The sequence below is a fragment of the Histoplasma capsulatum genome, genomic scaffold, assembly GCF_000149585.1.
Source record: "Histoplasma capsulatum NAm1 scaffold_7 genomic scaffold, whole genome shotgun sequence".
Classification (NCBI taxonomy): Eukaryota; Fungi; Ascomycota; class Eurotiomycetes; order Onygenales; family Ajellomycetaceae; genus Histoplasma; species Histoplasma mississippiense.
The window spans coordinates 927116-943847 of record NW_001813976.1 but is presented as its reverse complement, the minus strand read 5'-3'; the positions used below and the strand labels follow the sequence as shown (position 1 = coordinate 943847).

The following is a 16732-nucleotide window of genomic DNA, read 5'->3' as shown; positions in this document are numbered from 1 at the left end:
AAAGAGGAAAGTTCCGATGGCTTGATAAACCCAGACCATCAAGCACAGAGAAGTGAGGACTCTGGGCTTTTACCAGTCGACAAACATGCAAAGCCACTAGGTATGGATGTCCCTGCTGAAGTTCTGTCGCGAGCGAATGCAGCCGCGACAATGGAGGAAGAAGACGATGATATTTTCCAGGGCGTTGGGAGGGACTATAATCCGCTTGCCGACATGGAGGATGAGGATGATCATGGATCTTCATCTTCCGACGAATCAGATAATGAAATGAAAGGGAACGCCTCACTACCTCGTGTGGATATAGTCAATGATGGCCATGCGCAGCAGGAACAACCCCTCCCTCAGCCAGCGAAAGTCCGGGATTACTTTGCTACGTCCTCCAGTACCAGAGAAGATCGAGAAACCGTGAACAAGCCTTCTTCGATTTCCAGTGACCCAGCCATACTTGCGGCACTAAAACGCGCTGCAGCGACTAGGCAGACATCTCCGGTCGACCTCGATGATGGCGCTGGCCTAGATCAAGAGGCGACTCTCAAACGCAAAAGGTTTCTTGAAGAGGCCAAGAGACAAGAAAGAGAAGACGCAATGGATCTGGATCTTGGGTTTGGTGGAAGTAGATTTGGAGACGAAGATGATGAGGAGGCGGGCTGGGAAGCGGAGGGCCGCGGCAGGGGGACTAAAAGGAAGCGAGGCCCTAAAAAGAAGAAAGGCGACAAGGATAGTGTAAACGCTGTGATGAAGGTGCTCGAAGGGAGACGCCAAGGTGAGAAATAAGGATCATAACCCAAGAGTGATGGTTGAAAACATGGTGCTATCTCGTACTCAATTGTGTGGACGCTGCTGTGACCTTTTTATAATTCCAGCAAATCTTCAGCACTGCTCGGCATGTGCGTATCAAGCGAAACGCCTGGTTATTATTGAAAAATTTGGAATCATCCTTGCCGGGGAATCGTTTCGTTCCGCGAAAGACACCAACAGCTTTCTGAACAGAGAATTATGGTACTGTTCCTGCTATACACCTCTGCACAGGAAAATTTTTTAAACCACGGATAACTAATTTTAACCGATCCTCATTTTCATAGTCGTCCATTGATGCTATACATACTCTCGAAAAAAGCGTTCAAGTTTCCTGCACTGGGAGGGTGCCTAACTTGGCACATATATGTATATACACGGAGTACATATATACAAAAACCCTTGATCCATTCCCTTCAGCCTGCTAAAAGTCTCCAATGCAAGAGCACCTACACTATCAAACAGGAGCCTACTTTCAAGACCCTCAACCAGCCCTACCTACGACAACTCATTTAATCCAGCTTCTATCTGTTGTCGGGGCTTGCTGGTTATCCCATGGTACCCATGTTGGGAGCAAGGCCTATATCGAACCCTGTCTTGATTTGATGGACCGGTCGATAAACGGTCTGGCGTCTTGGCACGATTAGCCTCGTGGAAGAACAAGGTCGATAGAATAAGGTTTCAACACTATACCCGGTTTGGACGCAAGCGGGTACTTGAGCCTCCCACAAATATAGCGACATTGCGAGTTTTCTAATCTCGATTTCCCAAGCTATTCTTTTTCAAGGTTTATGAGCTACCAGATTTCGAAAGGTGGATCATAAGCAGAGTTCGAATGGAGTCCTCAAATACAAGGCTTTGCCCAATGTTCGTTCGAGCATTAGATAGACTTTCAGGAACGCCCAGTCATAGCTTTACATCGCCCAACCCCCCCCCCTCCCCCCCCACCCCCAGACCCTTGAAAGCATCCGGAAACGTTCAGGGTCGCCAGGTCTAGGCCCTCCTTGATGTCTTCGTCAAGATACCTGTACCTTCATCAACTAACATGCTTGGCTACCATATGCTAATAACACTAAAAGGTCTACGTATCATTCCAGTTTTGGTCTCTAGCAACTGGGTCATTCTATCCTTAGCTTGAAGTTTCGTCTCTTCAATGGAAAAATAGCATAACGATTTCCAGTTATGCGCCAGCGTTGCGCGCATAAATACCAGCGTTATACGCTCGATTTTCATCGTTAATGTCTGTCTAACACTATACCATTAACCTCAAGTTTCCTCTCAAGAAAAATCCGCAGGTTTTCCTTGAATCAACTCTTTCTCACTTAAGGTACTCAAAGATACTCTCCGTCCACCACGAGAATAAGTTCCATTATTTAAACCTGAACTCCGCTCTAATTCGAATTCAAGTCATGGTGTCATTGCAATCCCTACTTGTCGCGAGCGTGCTGGCTAGCGCTGCCTCCTGCGCGCCTTCAGCTGACTGTCACACCATTGCTGCGCGATCAGGTTCGGGAAAACGCGGTCTTGCTTACAACAATGGTGACCTCCTCCCCATATTCCTCCGCATTGGAGAGTCCTTTTCCTGGTCCTATAATTGGAATGGCAGGTCTTCGGGCGACACTTCGACCATTGAATTTGTGCCCATGCTTTGGGGGGCGAGGAGCTTCGGATCATGGTACGGGGATGCTGAAACGTCCCTTGCTTCCGGGAGCAAAAACCTGCTTGCGTTCAACGAACCTGATATACTCTCGCAAGCCAATATGACTCCTGAAGTTGCCGTGCAGGCTTATTTGAAGTACATGAACCACTACTCAGGCAGGGCCCGCCTAGGCTCTCCGGCCGTTTCCAATGGAGCCCCCCCGTTAGGACTTGGCTGGATGAAAAACTTCCTCGACATTTGCGGGGGAAAATGCAAGATTGACTTCCTCGCTGTCCATTGGCACGGTCCGGCTGGAAATGTAGATGACTTCAAACGCTACATTTCCAATGCAATTGCCCTTGCCAAGAATTATGGAATTGCCACTGTCTGGGTTACTGAATTTGGGGCGCAAGGGGATGAGTGGCAGCAGGTACAATTCCTGAAAGAGGTGCTCCCTTGGTTAGATAACAATGCTGGCGTGGAGCGCTATGCCTATTTCTTCGTTGATACGCTTGCACGGGGAGGTTCATTGTCTTCTGTCGGCCAAGTTTATAGCACCATCTAACATATAGCTTGAAACCTAATATCCGGGACTCTAGCAATTTAGTGTTGTGGGCCGCGGCGTAACTTTTCGGTTTGTCTCGGGCAACTGTATTACATTTTGCAGTCTATTGCTGGATTATCTCTGGCTTTGGGGACCATTCATTCTTCATTTTCCGATCGAGAGTGGCAGAGTGTTAAATTGTATCTACAGTATCATACTCTCATAAACCCGCAAATGAAATGTGGCGATCAGAACTTTGTAACCAGGAAATTTGATAGTAAGCTAAAACAGTAACCATCTTCTAAAACAAGCTGTGACTCCTCTACACTGCTGGGGCGATTTGAAAAACATTCACCTTGTCCCCTCACAACATGTATAGTTCATCGTGCTTGGGCATGGATCAAGTTTCTCAGGTGCTTATTAACCTCACCCTAGCATGTCCAAAATTGACTTTTATAAAACCATGGTCAAACTGTAAGCTAAACCACGTATTCGGGATATGTATGTTACTAATTGGAGCTGATTAACGCTAGGGTGGAAAAATGTATCTTTTACATAGGCTAATAAACAGCCTCGCCAACAGCATCTAGGTGTCTGGAATATGGCTAGAAATCAGAGTACTTTTCTGTCCAATTATGTTGCTTGGATACATGGGCTTGGGAAAAATGTGGTATTATGATATAGCATAATGATGCAAATACCTAAATGCCCGAATTAAAATCGACGGGTCGCACACTGCCAATCGTCTCAGTCAAATAAATATACCCAACTCATAGGAATTGCCGGAGAGGATGGCCAGAAGCTTAGCCTGTGCAGCAACTAAAATCTCTTTATCGACGATATGCGGCTAGTCTTATATCTTGCCAGATAGGATTTCATAAAATATCATTATTGAAGATAACTCGAAGCAAAAACCCATCATCTCAGAATGGCATCACCATCAACATCCATGTCGAGGTCATCTTCAACTTGTACACGTGCATCAATGGTATCGTCGACACCCGATAACTCATCCTCTGGTATCTCATGTTCTGGCAGCTTGTCCCTTGTGCCAGTCTGGTGATTCGACCCTAGAAGGGGCTGTTCCTCCTCCCAAACTCGTATTGTCCTGTCCAAACCGCAACTTGCGATTAACCGGCTCTCCCCAGAACAGTACGTATCAACATCCAAAACAACATCAGAATGCCCCTCAAGCTTCTGTAGCACCTTCTTACTAACCACGTCCCAGCAAAGCACCGCCCCATTCCTCGCTTCCGCTGGCTGCGAAAGCCATAACCTCACCACCAAGTGCACCGTACACCCCGAAAGCGCCTGAAAGACTATACTTCCTATTTTTATGGCCTTGGTATGTCTTGATACATCGTCCCTCAACGTAGTCCCACAACCTAACGCAGTCGTCATGCGTCCATGCGAGCACGTACTTGCCATTTGGCGAGAATTTCACAGCTGAAACGGGAGGATTGTCTTCATGGACGAGAGTCCGGAGGCATTGCCCTGTGCCAGTGTCCCAAATGCGAATGAGGCCATCACTTGCACATGAAACAATAAGCGTTCCATCGCGCACAATATCGACACCAGCAACAGGATCAGAGTGGGCAGGGAGTGAGCGCATTACCCGTGCGGATCGGACGTCCCATAGATAAACGGCTTCGTCATACGATCCACTGACAAGCATGTTTCCTTTTGGAGAGAAGGCGACGGAGTATATGTAGTTGTGGTGGCCGAGGAAAGGGTTGGGATGTGGTTTTCCCTACAGAAATTTAGATTAATCAGGACATGAAGAATACACGGTGAGAAAGCGTAGCCGGGATGAAAGCTCACAGTTGAAACATGCCACAATCTAATAGACTTATCGTCAGACCCTGATGCGATTATAGCTCCGTCTGGGCTCCATGATATTGTCGAAATGCCAGCCAAATGTCCTTCGAATGTATGGATGAGTCGTCCGCTAGCCGTATCCCATATTTTTATTGTAGCATCCGCAGCTGCTCCCAATATGTTAGACCACAGACAAAGTATAGAAGAATTCATTCGAGTTCTATCCTTACAGCAACTAGCAATCATAGATCCATCGGGAGAGAATTTGACAGTTGACACTCCCAGCTGGTGTCCTTTCAGCACATACTTTTCTCGGTAGTATAATCGTTCTGGTTTTGGCGGAGGCGATGGCGACAGCGGTGTGGGAGTTGGCGATGAATCGAGTTCGACGGAGCGTTCACTAACTCCCCGATCAAATGGGCCGTCTTCCGATCCATCCGGGCGATCGCTTTCTTGCGGGCTACCTTCTCGCGAGGAGGCCATGCTATGTATCCCGGACCTCCGTCGCCGCCAGTAAGTGCTGGCATCCTCTGCGAGCTCGTCTGGGCTCCCTGACCCGCTGTGACTGAGGCCGCGGCCGCGGCTGCGACTCCGGCTCGCGGAGCGATCCCTTTTGTATTCCACAGACGATCTGTAAACGATGGGGGTTTCTTCCGCCCAACTTTCTCCTCTCCGCTCGACATCCGAGTTTGCTGCAAGCTCGTCAGAGGAGGTTTCCGGTGTCGCCGTGTAACCGTTCTCCAAACGCCGTTTTTTCGAGGGGTGGTTTTCTTCTGCCATTATGAAAGGAATCGCCGATATCAAACACAGCAAACCCCTTCGAATGGCAGAAACATGCAGCAGCTTATTTGCGAACCTGCTCCGGGCCTGTCTGGAAGCCGTAATTGCACGATTGGCGGGTCGCGCTTCTGGCAGACGCGTTGATTGGCAGAATAAGAATAGAAAGAGGCGGTGGCGCATATCTCGGTGCCACCACATCGTCGTCGTCGCCTTCGATGGCAACACCATTCATAATAACTCGACAGGTCGTCTTGACTTGACTTTGTTTTTGATTCCAGCTTAGACATTTCCGCCTGCGCTGCCTCCGTATTTGTCACATCTTGTCTCTTCTGGAATTTGACGGTGCAGCTTCCACCATGCACCCCCATAACAGCGATGAGCTTCCAGCGAAGATCAACATACTCACCCTCAACTGCTGGGGTCTGAAATATATTTCTGAATACCGCCGCGAGCGCCTCATTGAAATTGGGAAGCGTATAGCGCTCTCCGAAAACACCCCACATATTGTCGGTCTACAAGAATGCTGGAGTCGGGAGGACTACCACAATATCCGGAGAGAGACTCGGGAGATCCTCCCATACGGCAAGTTTTATTTTAGTGGGATATTTGGCGGTGGTTTAGCTATTCTCTCAAAATGGCCTATCGAAGAAAGTACCATGCACACATATCCGTTGAATGGTCGTCCAAGTGCAATCTTCAGGGGTGATTGGTATGTTGGAAAGGGGGTCGCATGTGCGAGGATCCGTATTGGACCTGCGGCTGCTGATATTGTGGATGTCTTCTGTACACATCTCCATGCCCCCTATGAAAGGGAGCCGCGTGATTCATATATCTGCCACAGAACTGCGCAAGCCTGGGAGATTGCCAAATTAATGAAAGCCGCTGCTGAAAAGGGGCACTTGGTCGTTGGCCTTGGAGATTTTAACATGCTTCCACAATCTTTTGCGCATCGACTCATTACTTCACATGCACCAGTCAAGGACGTTTGGGGCTATCTCCACCCAGACTCATCGATCGGCGCGGCGATAGACTCCGCCGAAATGAACAGGAAGAAACCAGTCCCATCCGCTGATTTCAACATTTCCGAAAATGGGGCTACATGCGATAGCATCCTGAATACGTGGCGCTGGAGCAAATCGCAGCAGAAACGCCTCAAGCGCGAAGGTCCCATGCCGGTTGATGGCCAACGCCCTGATCCTCTCGCGAAACGCCTAGACTACATATTCGTCGGAGACGGCTCATTCAGCAACCCTCCCCCGCTGAGGAAATGGGACATTGAGTCTGCCCGGGTATGCATGCTGGAACGGCACCCACACCTCCACTGCTCATTAAGTGACCATTTCGGCGTCGAAGCCACAATCAAACTGGATATAGCCAAGGAGGCCGACGACGGCGATGAAGGCCCGTCTTCCTTCCTCCCCATTCAAAAACATGTCGAATCCAGTCTCTCCAGATCCCCTGCAGGCGAAGCCGACCTTATTACTGCTGAAAACGCTGAAAACTCGAGCCCGCCGTCGCAAGCGAACGCAGCTGTAGCACGCCAGCAACAGCAAGCAACGCTCACGGCAGATACCTACGACCAGATCCTTTATGTGATATCCGACTACTGCGCTCGAGAGCGATTCCACCGCCGTCTACGCTTTTTCTTCTTTTTCTTCTCCTTTCTCGTCTTCATTGGCTGTATGATTGGTGTATGGTTTGTTTCTCGAGCGTTTATCGCGTTCATTCTCCTGATTCTTGGTTCCCTTTTCCTGCTTTGTGGTTTCGTTAATTTATTGATTAGCTGCTTATTTGTGAGCAGTGAGCTGCGGGCACTTAATGAGTTTGAGTGGGAGATTCGGAATGCAAGGAGGATAGTGTTGGGTTTAGGTTTGGATATTGAAGAGGAGCAAAGGTCACCGAATCCTACGCAGAGAGGTTGGTTTCCTTGAGGGCTTTGGGCGGAGGTTCTCCTTTTTCCTTCTTTTCTTTCTTTCTTCCTGTTTTGCAACAGTCCTTTTAATATTTTTCTACCGACAGATGATTTTGTGATGAGATTTTTTGGGGCGGTTTTTGGAGTCTCGTGGGGAGGGTTGATGTTTTGTGTTTTGTCGCGTGCGATGCATTTCAAATGTATAAGTACTATTGTGTAATTCTTGATTAAATTTACTGAATGTATAGTATAACCACAAGGCCTCATTCATTCCCAAGTAATTTTAGGGTTTATATAATGCTTTTCAGTGATGAGTTCCATTACATGCCTAATCTAGATTCGAACATTGAATGAGGTCAACTTTATTGAGATAATTGACAGTTGGTGGCCATTCCGAAACTGGACACTATCTTGCGTTTACATAATTTTGCATTCATATGTTCAATGGGTGATGTAGCAAGCTTTGACTGCAAATTCCCATGTGCGCAAGTACATTAGTATCGCCTCCCGATGGAAGGAACCAATATAATAACAGCAGAAGGCAACGGCAGACTGGCAGCCCATGAATAACCAGAAAAGAAATTAATTACAATTTTAGCCTCCCAGAACAACACGCGTGTTTGGCACATGTACTATTTCCACATTCTTTCCCGCCAACATTTCCGGGACTGCGGGATCGGAAATTGGCATTCATTTTTTATCAGCGCACTCTCTCTTTCGTTCTTCGAAAACTTCCAAAGCGACCTCCGCTGCACGCACGCCACTAAGCATCATGGCTGAAAAGATAGGCCCCATCCGGTGCCACCCGTCAATTTCACTCAACTCCATGCCTCCAATAATCAACCCCTTAGTCACCTCCCGAGTATTCTTCACAATGGCCTCCTCAGCCGAGTTCATGTCCAGTCCACGCATACCGCCCAGTTTCTCAATGGCAGCCATGGACACGAGACGCTTGGCGCAGAAAGCACCAAACGGACCATCGTGACCGGTGGTACTGATGACCAGGGGTGCATTGATGGTGTTTGGGTCCATGCAGGAGTGGTCATCGTGGTGAAGAGTCACGAGCGTCCAGTTGGTCACGACACCGGCGATGCGAATACCCTCGCGGTCGCCTGCAGCCGGGGATGGACGGGTGATCAAATCCTCAACGCAAGTAGCATTGAAAAGCTTGATGTTTGGGAAGGAGAGTACTTTGGAGAGCAAAGTGGAAGTAAAGAGTGCCGCGTGCTTGATCACGACCATGTTGGGGTTGGAGGGTTCCTCTTCGTACGGAACCCCCAGATCATCGAGAAAACGGTCCGCAGGCTTGCGGAGGACCATGGCGGAGAACAGCTGGCCGCCGAGCCACGCACCACCGCCTGAAAATCGTGTTAGTAGGGAATTGCGCCTAATATAGCTGAAATCCTTGCTCTTGATTTAGAGGGTGTATGTAGGGTGTACGTACCAGGAGAGACGGAGGCCTCAATAACGGCAATTTTCAAATCCGGGCGAGCTTTGCCCAGGACGTACGCAGTGCTGAGACCGCAGGATCCAGCGCCGACAATCACGATGTCGCTCTCAGCATAGGTATCCAGATCCTCGAAATAGCGACGCGTCATGGCGCGGGAGACCTGGCTCTCGCGGATATGGCCGAAGCTGAAGTCGTCCCATTTCCCAGCAAATTCATCCAAAATGGTGCTGGTACTAGTAAGACTCCCATGGGCAGTGGAGGGTTTGTTAGTTTTTGCAACAGAAGTAGCTGCTGCAGCTACTACGTCGTATGTTGCTGATGGAGGAGACATTTTCAGATACTATATGCAATGTGTTAGGAGTATAGTTGGGCTGACGTAGAGGGGATCTGGGGAGAGAAAGCATGATCCTTTCGCTGGTATTATCCAGATCAAGTTATGACCGTATAATTTCAGAACGATGCCTCAGAGCCTTCCCGCAAAATAGCAATATCTCTCTTTTGCATTAAATGTGGGGCAGAAGAGGTGGATGCGGCTAGGTGCGGGATGGAATAAGAGATCGAACACCGGTTCATGCATATGAGTTACTCCATTGAGATACCTTGATCATTGTTGGACATTGTCCGCAGCTGAAAGAAATTCATGGCTTCCATCTTGTGTGAGAGATGTACCAGGTGAACTCGGTCTGGGTGTTGACAACTAACACATATTAGCAAAGATGGCCCATGGTGGGATGGTGGGATAATGTCACGCTGTGGGGGATCTGACCAAGTCAATAGGATAAATACGACTCAGCTTCGAATAGGCTAAGTGGGCAGGTTAGGGACTGCAATGCTCAATCGTCGGAACTTGAGGGAGCAAATGGTGTTGGAAGAAGTTCGGTGGGAATGCGGGATTTGCTGGCGAAGTTGGCGGTTTTATACCCTGGCGAAGGAGGGGTCAAGGCTTAGTCAGCCCTGCAAAGGAAAATTATCCACCGACGTCAGAGATATATTATATTCCTTCCTTCAACGCTCTCTGGGGAGAGAGGCATGTACATGTGAGGTGAGCTTCAAAGTACTATCAATAATATGCACAGTGCAATTGCGAATATGGCGATATTTGTGGACAAAACTCCGGCTGGGAACAACAATCATGCCAGTGTCATTTGGGGCTTGACAAATATGAATAATTTCATATTTGTATCCTTGCTTCCTGTCACCCGTCGTGGGTATGAATTTGGCCGTATAAATACCAGCGACCAGCAAGGTGTTTCATTCTTTGCAAATTCTCTTGTTCTCTTCTTTTGCAACTTCTTCGCGTGTACCATTTTGGAAAACTATTCCTTCTTGATAACCCATTGGCTATTGCAACAATATCCCAAGGTTGACTTGTTCTCAAATTATATACATACCGCCATCCATCAGAGCCTCCTGATATCCCCCTCCTGAATACAATGGAGCCTAAGATGGCTGAATGCCGACCTACTATGCCTCCCACTATTCGCAGTACGTCTGCAGGACAAATTCCACCAACTCCAGGAACCCACGAACCGGATGCAAGATTTTCGTGCGATAAATCCCCACCTGTAGAAACTGCTGTCGTCGAAGACGTGGTAGATGATGTCCTACCAGAATACAATGCAGCCCTTGCGGCAGACCCATCTCTGCGATCAGCTGCACCAGAACCTGAATGAGAAGACTATGAATCGATTCTGGCCAAAAACCCTGAACTCATGGCTCCTGCCGTGACCGATAGGCCAAAGACGTTCTTCGTATCCAAAAATAAATGGGAATGCAACCACGAGGGCCCTGAGATGCCAACAGACATTGAAAAAGAGACAGCAGTTGATGGGGAAGGTGAGGCGCCTGTTACTCTTGTAAATGAATGTCGAGGTTTGTGTCCCAGCTGTCTAGATCCAAACACCAACTCAGCTCTGAAAAACGAAACCATCATCGACGGGAAAGTGTTCTATATATCCAAGAATAAGTGGGAGTGCGGCCATGAGGGTGATGAGACTCGAACGGATATTGAGAAAGATCCCTTGGATATCCAATCAAATAAACCTTCCGTCCTCATCAGCGAGGGGAGAGGCATCTGCCCTACATGCATGGACAGGTGGCATAGGTTGGAAACTGGGGATGTGGATAGAGGAGCCGAGCATGATAGTCCCGCTTCTGTCCCTAGCAGGCCCCCATCGTACGACGAAACTTTAGAGGCCGACATCCAATATGATGGCCAGAATGGTGACGAGGAAGAGGCAGATCGTTTGGTTGCCCACGTCGGGTTGTTGGATCTAGATGATGACCTAACTTAAGGGAGAATCATTGAGCGTGATCTTGCTGTAACTGAGGTCGACGGCGTAGACTCCATAACTAAATAGTGGAACGGCGTCCTAAATGAAAACTGAGGATGACGGGTATGAAACTAGGCTGCCCAGTGTCCACACCATGCTGAACATCCGGAAAACAGGTCCCACATTGAGATACCAGCTGGTGAGGAGGTATATTATGACAAAGGGAAAGTAAGTGGCGATGCACCCCAATTTGAAATTGAAATTGATCCAAAGGCCAAACTGGCCGTTTAAATGGAAGTCAATCCCTATGTAGAGAATCTCGACACGGACCCTGAAGAGAAAAACATGACCAGTGATCCAATGAATGAATGATATCCAGCTTATGAAGATGTAAAAGCCATCTTTGTTTTATTCTTTTAGTTTTCCTATTAGCTTGCGGTCTGCTGCTAATTCCGTGCTGCTAAACATCTCTTCGCCTGCTGTTGCTTGTTTCATTTAATTTTTCTGATTCTTCATTTTGTTGTTATGCTCTCCATTGTTGTATAGCTTTTTGGCTTGAAACTTGAATGGCTGCAAGACTTTTCGAATTTACTTTCATTTTCACTCGATTCTACTTTTCTTGTTGGCGTTGCTTCCTATCAAATGACCCCCTTTACCTTCCGAAACCATGACAAGCAACCATATGGACAATTTGTGGACTGGGAAGGATTTCCATCCCCTGTCTCCCTAACTTTCTCTGATATATTTACGGATTTACGGTACTATGGCAAAAGTTCATTCGTTACATGCTATGTTGGAGATAGCTTTCCAAGCAAAGAAGACGTGCGCATTCCAATTTTAAACATTACATTCTCCCTTTCGGAAGTCAATTGGGTACTTTGATACAAAAATCGCTGCGGCCAGACGGCCAAGCCCCCTGACTTAGCATACTCTTTGTAAAATAGCCCTGCCCGAGACCAACCGAAAAGCCCTTGCTTGTAGGTCCTGGGAATTCTATGATAAAATTAAACATTAAAATATAAAAAACGTTAAATAGGTCGAGAAATAATCCTTACCGTAGAAAATCCGTCGGTAAAAAACACCTACCATACATAACAAGCAAATTACGTCCGCATATTTCACAAGCCCTCCACAATCTTCACCCCAACTTTAATACCAAAGCGCTCCTGCCCCTTTCCCCTCTCAAGCCAGTGCTTCCTTTTTCCAATCTTCTCAATCCGCCTGACCCCCGCGGCTAAAAAGTTCTCATCCGTAAATGCACCCTCAGTAACCCCATTACTACTCCCGGGCCCACCGCCCCTCTGAGGAATTTTAATGGTCAACTCAATCCCAGGAAGTTTTCCTTTCTTACCAAGCCCAGTATCCACGCAGCGCACTTCAAGATCAATCCGCGGGCCCTGAGGGGGAATTAAACCGGCTGGATAGATACCGCCGACAAACGCCGTCACGCGTCCAATATACCGACACCACCACGCCTCTTCAATAGAGAGGATGAGGCGTAGACGAGCGAGGAATGATTCGTGTTGAGAGGGGAGGTCGCCGGCACAGCTGTCATAGAGGACAAGCGCGAGGGCGGCGCGACGCTCGTGGGATAAGCCGTGCGTATAACAGAGGAGGCCAGTTGCGGTGGAGTGGAGGGCGGCGGAGGAGCGAGTTTCTTTGGTCGCGGATGATTGCGTGTGCATGATGTTTGCAACAGCGGAGATGAATTGGGAGTTAAAAAGGGCCGGAGGGGTGAATTCCTTTAACACTGAGATTGTTGAGGACTTTGGTAGGGCGCGGAAAATAAGTTCGCCGATCTGCGACGCGGATCCTGTTTTATATGGCAACGTCGCCGTGACCAAGGGATCCTGAAGGCGGGTTTCCATGGGCAGCTTGCCGAACAGGAAGCCCTCCCGCACCCCCCCTTGGCAGAACCGGACATCTTTGATTTTCGGGAGGGCGAGGGTGAGTGCATGGATGAGGAACGCGACTGCAGGGGCTTGTGCTCTTCGTCGGTCTGACACGCGGAATATCTTCACTACCTCTTCCGTAGCCGCCAGAATCTCCGTTGGGGCAGTCTGTTTGAACGACGAGAAAGAAACCTTGAAGCCGTTGATGATCTGGATTGGGTATGGGGATATTTCTGACTGGCTCATGAGCATGTAGCCCCAGCCCCTAAACCCGCCTCCGCTAAGGTAGAGATCAAAGCCACCGTTTTTCTTTGCATCTTCCTTCATATCTTCTGGAATGTCGAGGTTGTTGTATGCCTGCCGAAAATTAGATGTTATTTCCTCCGCCAACTTCTCCAATGCCTCGTTTCCGATTTTCTTAGCCTCTTCTAACTTCTGCATCAATGCTGCTGCACCGTATGGAAAACTGAAGCCACGCTTCGCTTCCGCTTTTCGTGACACCCATGTAATCTGAACACTTCCCCCTCCCAGATCCATTACGAGACCCTCTACTACCCCAAGACTGCTTGCTATACCGAGAGATCCGACCCTACCTTCCTCTTCTGGTGAAAGCATTTGGATTGTCCAGCCCGTGGCCTTTGTCACTGAATCTCTAAACTCCTCTGAATTTGGCGCAGTCCGAGTGGCCTCCGTAGCTATTATATGAATGTTCGATTGCGGGACTCCAAAGTCAATGCATGTTTGCTTGAATCGCAGAAGAGATGCTACAACATCCATTTGTACTTTTTTCGAGATTGGGCGTCTTTGAATGCTTCCATTCTCATGCTGGGCGTCGTATAAGGATATGGACGCACGATCCTGGAAGAGTGTGGGCAGTATTCTGGCCGTTGGTGGGGTAAGGTCCGATATTGAGAAGCGAATGCCATTGCTTTAATCACAAATTAGCTGTTGGATGTTGCAAATACAGTAATTTACATTTCTAGGTTCTATCTTGGTGCCGGAAAAAGAACAAAGAGAGGACGAATACACTACCTCCCCATATCCACCACGCCATGGTAATAGTTGTTCGCTTCCTTTGATAGGACTTGCATATCTGCTGCCAATTCATCCCACCGTGGGACCAGTCCGTGATGCTTCTTCGTGGTGTCTTACCTATATGCAGTAAGTGGATGGGGACGCCACTTACATGTAGCAGAATGAGTTCGTCGACTGATGTCGACGGTGAGTTTGGGACTTTCCATGGATTTCATGTCAACCTGTGTGTCCGTGCGCCGCGAGGTTGGATTTGCCGCTGCTCAAGAAGGCGCTGGATTGACAAGCTGACTGACCCGTCCTTTTTTTTACAGCAATTAAAGCTGAAAAATAGATGGTTGTTTCTCGCATATAATTCGTGGATCTCCCACTTGGCCCCCGTGGTGAGCTCCAGCAGCGATAACTAACTAAGCATCTGGCCAATCAGCCCCCCGGTTAAGCCACAACGAGCCCTGCGGCTAATATTGATATCACAAAATACATTCCCCAGTTTTTGGAGTCAATGCAAGAGACGGTCATCATAAAATTTTGTGCCACCCCACGCGGCCCCCACCTTGAAGAAAAATGCTCCACTGATTTTTGAAAAGGCTTACTGTATTATGGCTTTGAACTACTGGTATGTCGCTTGGAGCCCAAGCTACCCCCGTTGGATCTGGCCATCCATGCGCTGTCAAGGTAAAGCTTCAACTTCACAGAACAGTACGAGACGAAAAGGAGTATTCCCAAATTAGCAGGCTTTTTAAGATCAATTCGCTTTCATGCCTTGAAGTTTAAATGCTTCCATAGACTAATACTAGTATCTGTAGATCTTGGGCAAAATCGCTGAATGTCTGTGATCGTACACCCAAAATACTGCTCAATTGTAGTCTCACGTTGCCCTGCTCATATCCATGTCATTGGATAGAAATATAAATATACCGCAGGAACAGACAGAACATATTCGCTCATACGAGCTACTTTCGTGTCAGTTCATCTGGGCAATGTGAACTGGCTGTGAGCAGCTTCTTCCCATTGATTTGCTTCAACTAGTAGTCCTAGGCTGCATAGAAACGGAAGCAATGGCTGGAGATGCCACAGATTTGCAGGTTTGCAGGTTTTGCACCGATCCATTGAAAAACGTAGAGATCGTGATACTATTATATATGCCAAGATATAAATAAAATATTGAAAGGTTGAAGGACATTGAATGCCAAGCGGAGTCATATGACTCCTAGTCTAGCCTTTATGGGCTGGTGCGGTCTTGGCACGGAGCAACTACTCCAAGTTCCATTATCGCATAAAATATCGCGTTGGCCGCGTCCAGCATCATCATCCCACTATTCCCAGGTCGGTGATAAAGGATTTCTCGAATTAACATCATTTTACCACAGGGCGGCTAGTATCCAATTTATTTTGTGAGGTTGTCACAGCCGCCTGGAATGAGCAGGCAGGGTGCAGTCGCAAGGATGGCCGATCCTGCGGGAGGTGTGCCTCAACAACTGGTAGGATAATCTTGTATCTGATTGGAGATATGGTCACTCTGAGATACCGTGAAACTGACATTTTGGTCCTAGTTACCTCATATGCACCTCGTTTCGAGTTATCGGTACCCCTTGATGAACAACCTCTCCCACGAAACCGCCGTTGAATACCTCATCTCTGCCCCCAAAGTTGTACGAGAGCTACAGACCATGCATTGGATGTTCCTTGATGGCCCGCCTGATGGAACCGTGATACTCGTTTGGCAGCCGCTGAATCATTTGGGAACTAATTTCGCTAGCGATGGTTATGTGTGGGCTGACGCTGAGCAGCTCTACAGCACAGAAATAAGAGGCTATGTAAGTTTATGCAAATTTAACACTCCTATGTCTCGATGGTTTCTTCTAATGCATTTCTTTTCATACAGAATTTGGAGTTATATCTTCAGCGCTGTGGATACCATCCTCCCAACGAACAGATTGCTACACATTGCCGAAAGCGGTACCGCCTTACGCCAACCAAAAACCCGAATGCGAACGTTCTTCCCTGTGACCCATCTTTATGGATAATTCACTACTCTAGAACGCCCGCCGGGGATCAAATACCCGCTAATCGCATTCTTGTCACCCCCCAGATGCAGAATATCCTTGCCCAACGACGTTTCCTTCAAAGCCAGGGACAGCTTGTGCGCAAGGAGTTCATGCTTCATGACCGAAACAGTTGGCCTACTATCAACCTTCCCCCGCAAGTAGGACAACAAAACTTTATGCCACACGGTGCTCCGTACGCAAACCCTATGCTAGGCCGGCAGCAATCTGGCCCATTTTACCAGCAACAACAAGGTCAGAACTTACCAGGGCCTCAAAGCAAACCCTCAAGATCGAACCGCGCCAGTGCGACCGCCGCAACTTTGGCCAGCGCTGCTGCAGGGGATTATTCTTTAGAAGAGGAGGAGGTCTCCATAGGAGACATGCTGGATACTATTACGCCAAGGGATATTAGCAAGATGAGATATCGGCATCACCACGAATGGATGGATGAAATTTTTGGATTCGTCCATATAGCGTGAAGCAAATTATACCAGTAGATCTAGGATTGGGTCCGCAGGTAAGGGACTTGAATCCTTAACGGCAGGCTTT

General features: G+C 48.1%; 8 protein-coding genes across 8 annotated transcripts in view; 5 read left to right on the top strand and 3 right to left on the bottom strand.

Annotated features, from left to right (window-relative positions):
• Positions 1-1093, top strand: part of HCAG_05919 (predicted protein) — a gene marked incomplete at both ends in the record, with an annotated part of 2952 nt that extends 1859 nt beyond the window's left edge. Inside the window, 3 exons of the mRNA XM_001538264.1 lie at positions 49-763; positions 864-887; positions 1083-1093. Of these exons, the coding sequence (XP_001538314.1) occupies positions 49-763; positions 864-887; positions 1083-1093 (750 nt within the window). The remainder of the gene's footprint in view (positions 1-48; positions 764-863; positions 888-1082) is intronic.
• Positions 1094-2204: 1111 nt separating this feature from the next.
• Positions 2205-2999, top strand: HCAG_05918 (predicted protein; the record flags this gene model as incomplete). Its single annotated transcript, XM_001538263.1, has 1 exon — positions 2205-2999. The coding sequence occupies one exon, from the start codon at positions 2205-2207 to the stop codon at positions 2997-2999; it is 795 nt and encodes a 264-aa protein (XP_001538313.1).
• Positions 3000-3896: 897 nt separating this feature from the next.
• Positions 3897-5576, bottom strand: HCAG_05917 (will die slowly protein; the record flags this gene model as incomplete). Its single annotated transcript, XM_001538262.1, has 4 exons — positions 3897-4101; positions 4193-4728; positions 4800-4818; positions 5104-5576. 4 exons carry the CDS (start codon positions 5574-5576, stop codon positions 3897-3899), a joined length of 1233 nt encoding a protein of 410 aa, XP_001538312.1.
• Positions 5577-5932: 356 nt separating this feature from the next.
• On the top strand, positions 5933-7741 carry HCAG_05916 (conserved hypothetical protein; the record flags this gene model as incomplete). Its single annotated transcript, XM_001538261.1, has 3 exons — positions 5933-7272; positions 7360-7493; positions 7737-7741. The coding sequence occupies 3 exons, from the start codon at positions 5933-5935 to the stop codon at positions 7739-7741; spliced, it is 1479 nt and encodes a 492-aa protein (XP_001538311.1).
• A 437-nt stretch (positions 7742-8178) lies between these two features.
• HCAG_05915 (hypothetical protein) lies at positions 8179-9269 on the bottom strand (the record flags this gene model as incomplete). Its single annotated transcript, XM_001538260.1, has 2 exons — positions 8179-8846; positions 8933-9269. The coding sequence occupies 2 exons, from the start codon at positions 9267-9269 to the stop codon at positions 8179-8181; spliced, it is 1005 nt and encodes a 334-aa protein (XP_001538310.1).
• Positions 9270-10650: 1381 nt separating this feature from the next.
• HCAG_05914 (predicted protein) lies at positions 10651-11232 on the top strand (the record flags this gene model as incomplete). Its single annotated transcript, XM_001538259.1, has 2 exons — positions 10651-10810; positions 10850-11232. The coding sequence occupies 2 exons, from the start codon at positions 10651-10653 to the stop codon at positions 11230-11232; spliced, it is 543 nt and encodes a 180-aa protein (XP_001538309.1).
• A 1097-nt stretch (positions 11233-12329) lies between these two features.
• HCAG_05913 (conserved hypothetical protein) lies at positions 12330-14353 on the bottom strand (the record flags this gene model as incomplete). The annotated part of the gene is made up of 3 exons (XM_001538258.1): positions 12330-14031; positions 14114-14255; positions 14290-14353. 3 exons carry the CDS (start codon positions 14351-14353, stop codon positions 12330-12332), a joined length of 1908 nt encoding a protein of 635 aa, XP_001538308.1.
• A 1227-nt stretch (positions 14354-15580) lies between these two features.
• The window catches only part of HCAG_05912 (conserved hypothetical protein), a gene marked incomplete at both ends in the record, with an annotated part of 2547 nt that continues 1395 nt past the window's right edge, over positions 15581-16732 (top strand). Inside the window, 3 exons of the mRNA XM_001538257.1 lie at positions 15581-15616; positions 15689-15952; positions 16021-16486. Of these exons, the coding sequence (XP_001538307.1) occupies positions 15581-15616; positions 15689-15952; positions 16021-16486 (766 nt within the window). The remainder of the gene's footprint in view (positions 15617-15688; positions 15953-16020; positions 16487-16732) is intronic.